General features: G+C 48.0%; 1 protein-coding gene across 1 annotated transcript; it reads right to left on the bottom strand.

Moving 5' to 3' along the window:
* Positions 1-590: 590 nt before the first annotated feature.
* On the bottom strand, positions 591-2615 carry LOC128683984 (uncharacterized). The gene has a single exon (XM_053770120.1). It carries the CDS (start codon positions 2613-2615, stop codon positions 591-593), a length of 2025 nt encoding a protein of 674 aa, XP_053626095.1.
* Between the last annotated feature and the right edge of the window lie 4624 nt (positions 2616-7239).

The following is a 7239-nucleotide window of genomic DNA, read 5'->3' as shown; positions in this document are numbered from 1 at the left end:
GACACGCCAGTCCACAACACGCGCGGCAATGACGGGGCTCGCGAAGGATATGTCGACAATCGACGCCCCGTTCCGCCGCACGCATGTGTCGACGTTGCCCCGGTTTAGGACTTCAAGCCCCAAACCCACAGCCCAATCATACAGGGCCTCTCCCCTCGGATCGTCGACAGGAGAGCCCCAAGCCGAGTGCTTGGCGTTGAGGTCTCCCATCAGTAGCACCGGTGCTGGCGCCGCTCTCCCGATTACCTCACCCATCCTCTCGAGAAAGTCCTCAAAGGCACGCAGCGGCCTATTAGGGGAGAAGTATGCCGCAACTATGGCAAACTCCCCCCATTTTGCCGCCGCGTATCCCGGGCCACTGTCAATTCTCGAGAGGGGTGGGCGATCTCCAGCTCGGGGAGAGGTGATTGCCACCAGCCCGTCCGTGTCTCCGATCCAAGTAGGAAGGGGGGGGACGCAATACGGCTCCACCACGACGGCAGCACCAATGGCCCACTCCGCCACGTGCTGGACTAGGAGGTCCTGTGCACGGGCGCAGTGGTTGACGTTGGCCTGCAGCACCTCTGCCTGTTGCGCAGACCCGCCAGGCATTAGTGCTCCATGGTGGTGCCCTCAGGGGTTCCCTTATTTAGGGCCAGTTTGCCCCGTGTGCGCGGGGGATTGCACGAGGGGCCGCCCATGATGTGTTTGGCGGTCAGCTTGTGCGCGTAGCACACCGCGCACCAGGGTTCACTGGCCTCACACGCTGACGAGATGTGCCCTGATTTGCCACAGCGATGGCACAGTTCTGATCTGTCCACCGGGGACGGGCAGAGGGCTCTAGTGTGGCCTATGCCCATGCACCGGAAGCACCGCATGGGCAAGGCCTCGAGCCCTCTAACCTTGGCGGCTGTCCAACCGACAAGAAGACGCCCCTCTTCAATCAGGGCGTTGGCAGCCGCCACAGGGCAGGTGATAATCACCGCCCCAGTCATATCCGGTGCTATGCGGATGTTGCCCACTTTGACTTGTCCCGATGGACATTTCCCTGCCCTCGCCGTGGCCTCTTTAAGGGCCTCTGGCGTTACTCCCTCGTCGAAGCCAGAGACCCTTATTTGCGCCGCTTTAAATGGCCTCGTCACCTCCGCCTCACTGCCAATGACCTCCCGGAGCTTCTCCGCAAGGTTATCCGCCGCAGCCCCACTGTCAGCTCCGGGTATTTCAATAATGCGGGCCCCCGTAGCCGTGCCGCGAACAGCCGACACATGGTCCACCCCTATCGACGATAGGTCGATGGTGGTGGCCCTCGTTATTACCGCACGGTAATCCAGCTTGGATTCCGGCTTGAGAGTCACCACCACCGCCGAAGTCTTGGGAGGGGTGAACTTTATCTTTTTGGGCGGCTGTACGCTCGCCTTGGGGGCCTCCGCTTGGGTAGGCTTCGGCTGGGCAGAGGGGGAGGATTTCTTGTTCCTCTTCTTTTTCCCCTTTCTGACCACCTCAGCCCACCCTTGTTCGCCTTCTTGAGGCGGAGGCAATTCAGCAGGTGGCTCGGTAGATACCTGGGCCTGTGCCGTCACTTGTTTGGCCTGCTTCTTAGCTGGAACAGCTTTGGGTGCAGGCCCAGGTCGTGCTGGGGGCATCAGGGTAGCCCCCGCAGCTACGCTGGCATAATTTTTCCCGGTTTTTGGGGCCGGCGCTTCGGCCTCCTTGGTCTTCTTGTCGGTCGCAAGAGGCGGCCGAACAATCGGCTCCGGGGCCAGGAAGCCTCTCTTCTCGGCCTCCTTAAGGCGGTCGCTGACCATTCCCCCCAGCCTGAGGAACACATCTCTCTCAAATGACTCCTTCCATTCGGATAGGAGTCCCTTGATGTCCTCAAGCGAGGGGGCTCCCGCCGCTGGTTGGGCCTCCTTCAGCGCCGACGACGTGCGCTCGGCAAAGGCCGTGCGCAGGGCCTTCGTCTCCTGTTCGAGGAGCGAAAGCTGCTCCCGCATTCTCTTGTTGTCCGCCCTGAGAATGCGGACAGCCTCCGACTCCTCGCACTGAGCCTCAATTTTTCCGGCCGCCACAATTATGTCATGGCAGGCCTCGTTCATGGCCCGCCATGCCGTTCCCTTCAGGTTGCCGGACTTTCCGGCCTCCGCCAAAACCTTCTGGGCAGCCGCCCTCACCACCTCAAGGTGCTCATCTACAAGGCACCTCTTCCCGCCCTTCTCGCTGGCCTTCAAAAATTTGCTGGTACCAGCCCTGTCCAGCTCGCGTTCAAATTCGGCATAATCCGCCGAAAGATCGCGGAGCCTCTCCCTTGCCTCGGCCGTCCCAGAATAGGAGCCCCGGCGAGCAGCCCGGCCCCTCGTGGCAGAGGAAAGCTTGTTGGAGGCCCTTTCAGCCTCCTCAACTTCCTCCGAAGCTTTCCTCTTTGGGGCTTGACCCCGCTTCCCGCCTAACTCAATGTCCGGGAGCCAGACTGACCCATCCGAGTCTCCGTCGGAGAAGTATAGCGACTCCGACCGGCTGATCACCGTCTTCTCGCTCACTTCCTCTTTTGCCACTTCCTCGTTACCCCCCCCAGTTGATCTCTTCCCCCTTGGGGTCAGAGATCTTCCCCTCGAAGCTTTGGCCACGTTCCTACCCATGTTGGGCCAGAAGTGACCAAGTCAGAATAATTAGCCCCAAATGGGGCAAAAACAAGGCAAAAACCCACAGACAGGGGGCAGCAATTGGCCCCTGCCTGGTTACAAAAAGCTGAGCTACCCCGCACCAGCGGTCTGGTAGCTGTGGTCAGAAGCACAACCTTGCTTTTTGTATAGAAGGATAGGATCTCGCCAGTGCCTCAACTCCACAAGGAGCCAAGACACTGAACCCGTCAAAAACAAAACCAAAAGAAAACTCTTAGTGACAAAAACCACCAAGACACCTCAAATTGCGCTCAACTCAACTTCAGCACACTTAATACGCACACATCTCGTGAGAGTCCTAACCTAACCTAACCTAACCTAACCTAACCTAACCTAACCTAACCTAACCTAACCTAACCTAACCTAACCTAACCTAACCTAACCTAACCTAACCTAACCTAACCTAACCTAACCTAACCTAACCTAACCTAACCTAACCTAACCTAACCTAACCTAACCTAACCTAACCTAACCTAACCTAACCTAACCTAACCTAACCTAACCTAACCTAACCTAACCTAACCTAACCTAACCTAACCTAACCTAACCTAACCTAACCTAACCTAACCTAACCTAACCTAACCTAACCTAACCTAACCTAACCTAACCTAACCTAACCTAACCTAACCTAACCTAACCTAACCTAACCTAACCTAACCTAACCTAACCTAACCTAACCTAACCTAACCTAACCTAACCTAACCTAACCTAACCTAACCTAACCTAACCTAACCTAACCTAACCTAACCTAACCTAACCTAACCTAACCTAACCTAACCTAACCTAACCTAACCTAACCTAACCTAACCTAACCTAACCTAACCTAACCTAACCTAACCTAACCTAACCTAACCTAACCTAACCTAACCTAACCTAACCTAACCTAACCTAACCTAACCTAACCTAACCTAACCTAACCTAACCTAACCTAACCTAACCTAACCTAACCTAACCTAACCTAACCTAACCTAACCTAACCTAACCTAACCTAACCTAACCTAACCTAACCTAACCTAACCTAACCTAACCTAACCTAACCTAACCTAACCTAACCTAACCTAACCTAACCTAACCTAACCTAACCTAACCTAACCTAACCTAACCTAACCTAACCTAACCTAACCTAACCTAACCTAACCTAACCTAACCTAACCTAACCTAACCTAACCTAACCTAACCTAACCTAACCTAACCTAACCTAACCTAACCTAACCTAACCTAACCTAACCTAACCTAACCTAACCTAACCTAACCTAACCTAACCTAACCTAACCTAACCTAACCTAACCTAACCTAACCTAACCTAACCTAACCTAACCTAACCTAACCTAACCTAACCTAACCTAACCTAACCTAACCTAACCTAACCTAACCTAACCTAACCTAACCTAACCTAACCTAACCTAACCTAACCTAACCTAACCTAACCTAACCTAACCTAACCTAACCTAACCTAACCTAACCTAACCTAACCTAACCTAACCTAACCTAACCTAACCTAACCTAACCTAACCTAACCTAACCTAACCTAACCTAACCTAACCTAACCTAACCTAACCTAACCTAACCTAACCTAACCTAACCTAACCTAACCTAACCTAACCTAACCTAACCTAACCTAACCTAACCTAACCTAACCTAACCTAACCTAACCTAACCTAACCTAACCTAACCTAACCTAACCTAACCTAACCTAACCTAACCTAACCTAACCTAACCTAACCTAACCTAACCTAACCTAACCTAACCTAACCTAACCTAACCTAACCTAACCTAACCTAACCTAACCTAACCTAACCTAACCTAACCTAACCTAACCTAACCTAACCTAACCTAACCTAACCTAACCTAACCTAACCTAACCTAACCTAACCTAACCTAACCTAACCTAACCTAACCTAACCTAACCTAACCTAACCTAACCTAACCTAACCTAACCTAACCTAACCTAACCTAACCTAACCTAACCTAACCTAACCTAACCTAACCTAACCTAACCTAACCTAACCTAACCTAACCTAACCTAACCTAACCTAACCTAACCTAACCTAACCTAACCTAACCTAACCTAACCTAACCTAACCTAACCTAACCTAACCTAACCTAACCTAACCTAACCTAACCTAACCTAACCTAACCTAACCTAACCTAACCTAACCTAACCTAACCTAACCTAACCTAACCTAACCTAACCTAACCTAACCTAACCTAACCTAACCTAACCTAACCTAACCTAACCTAACCTAACCTAACCTAACCTAACCTAACCTAACCTAACCTAACCTAACCTAACCTAACCTAACCTAACCTAACCTAACCTAACCTAACCTAACCTAACCTAACCTAACCTAACCTAACCTAACCTAACCTAACCTAACCTAACCTAACCTAACCTAACCTAACCTAACCTAACCTAACCTAACCTAACCTAACCTAACCTAACCTAACCTAACCTAACCTAACCTAACCTAACCTAACCTAACCTAACCTAACCTAACCTAACCTAACCTAACCTAACCTAACCTAACCTAACCTAACCTAACCTAACCTAACCTAACCTAACCTAACCTAACCTAACCTAACCTAACCTAACCTAACCTAACCTAACCTAACCTAACCTAACCTAACCTAACCTAACCTAACCTAACCTAACCTAACCTAACCTAACCTAACCTAACCTAACCTAACCTAACCTAACCTAACCTAACCTAACCTAACCTAACCTAACCTAACCTAACCTAACCTAACCTAACCTAACCTAACCTAACCTAACCTAACCTAACCTAACCTAACCTAACCTAACCTAACCTAACCTAACCTAACCTAACCTAACCTAACCTAACCTAACCTAACCTAACCTAACCTAACCTAACCTAACCTAACCTAACCTAACCTAACCTAACCTAACCTAACCTAACCTAACCTAACCTAACCTAACCTAACCTAACCTAACCTAACCTAACCTAACCTAACCTAACCTAACCTAACCTAACCTAACCTAACCTAACCTAACCTAACCTAACCTAACCTAACCTAACCTAACCTAACCTAACCTAACCTAACCTAACCTAACCTAACCTAACCTAACCTAACCTAACCTAACCTAACCTAACCTAACCTAACCTAACCTAACCTAACCTAACCTAACCTAACCTAACCTAACCTAACCTAACCTAACCTAACCTAACCTAACCTAACCTAACCTAACCTAACCTAACCTAACCTAACCTAACCTAACCTAACCTAACCTAACCTAACCTAACCTAACCTAACCTAACCTAACCTAACCTAACCTAACCTAACCTAACCTAACCTAACCTAACCTAACCTAACCTAACCTAACCTAACCTAACCTAACCTAACCTAACCTAACCTAACCTAACCTAACCTAACCTAACCTAACCTAACCTAACCTAACCTAACCTAACCTAACCTAACCTAACCTAACCTAACCTAACCTAACCTAACCTAACCTAACCTAACCTAACCTAACCTAACCTAACCTAACCTAACCTAACCTAACCTAACCTAACCTAACCTAACCTAACCTAACCTAACCTAACCTAACCTAACCTAACCTAACCTAACCTAACCTAACCTAACCTAACCTAACCTAACCTAACCTAACCTAACCTAACCTAACCTAACCTAACCTAACCTAACCTAACCTAACCTAACCTAACCTAACCTAACCTAACCTAACCTAACCTAACCTAACCTAACCTAACCTAACCTAACCTAACCTAACCTAACCTAACCTAACCTAACCTAACCTAACCTAACCTAACCTAACCTAACCTAACCTAACCTAACCTAACCTAACCTAACCTAACCTAACCTAACCTAACCTAACCTAACCTAACCTAACCTAACCTAACCTAACCTAACCTAACCTAACCTAACCTAACCTAACCTAACCTAACCTAACCTAACCTAACCTAACCTAACCTAACCTAACCTAACCTAACCTAACCTAACCTAACCTAACCTAACCTAACCTAACCTAACCTAACCTAACCTAACCTAACCTAACCTAACCTAACCTAACCTAACCTAACCTAACCTAACCTAACCTAACCTAACCTAACCTAACCTAACCTAACCTAACCTAACCTAACCTAACCTAACCTAACCTAACCTAACCTAACCTAACCTAACCTAACCTAACCTAACCTAACCTAACCTAACCTAACCTAACCTAACCTAACCTAACCTAACCTAACCTAACCTAACCTAACCTAACCTAACCTAACCTAACCTAACCTAACCTAACCTAACCTAACCTAACCTAACCTAACCTAACCTAACCTAACCTAACCTAACCTAACCTAACCTAACCTAACCTAACCTAACCTAACCTAACCTAACCTAACCTAACCTAACCTAACCTAACCTAACCTAACCTAACCTAACCTAACCTAACCTAACCTAACCTAACCTAACCTAACCTAACCTAACCTAACCTAACCTAACCTAACCTAACCTAACCTAACCTAACCTAACCTAACCTAACCTAACCTAACCTAACCTAACCTAACCTAACCTAACCTAACCTAACCTAACCTAACCTAACCTAACCTAA

This window comes from Plodia interpunctella, chromosome 3, assembly GCF_027563975.2.
Source record: "Plodia interpunctella isolate USDA-ARS_2022_Savannah chromosome 3, ilPloInte3.2, whole genome shotgun sequence".
NCBI classification, from domain to species: domain Eukaryota; kingdom Metazoa; phylum Arthropoda; class Insecta; order Lepidoptera; family Pyralidae; genus Plodia; species Plodia interpunctella.
The sequence above is the reverse complement of the archived record's forward strand: the minus strand, read 5'-3'. Positions and strand labels throughout refer to the sequence as shown.

Coding starts and splice junctions, on each gene's coding strand:
- LOC128683984 (XM_053770120.1), bottom strand. CDS start 2,615: ATGGGTAGGAACGTGGCCAAAGCTTCGAGGGGAAGATCTCTGACCCCA.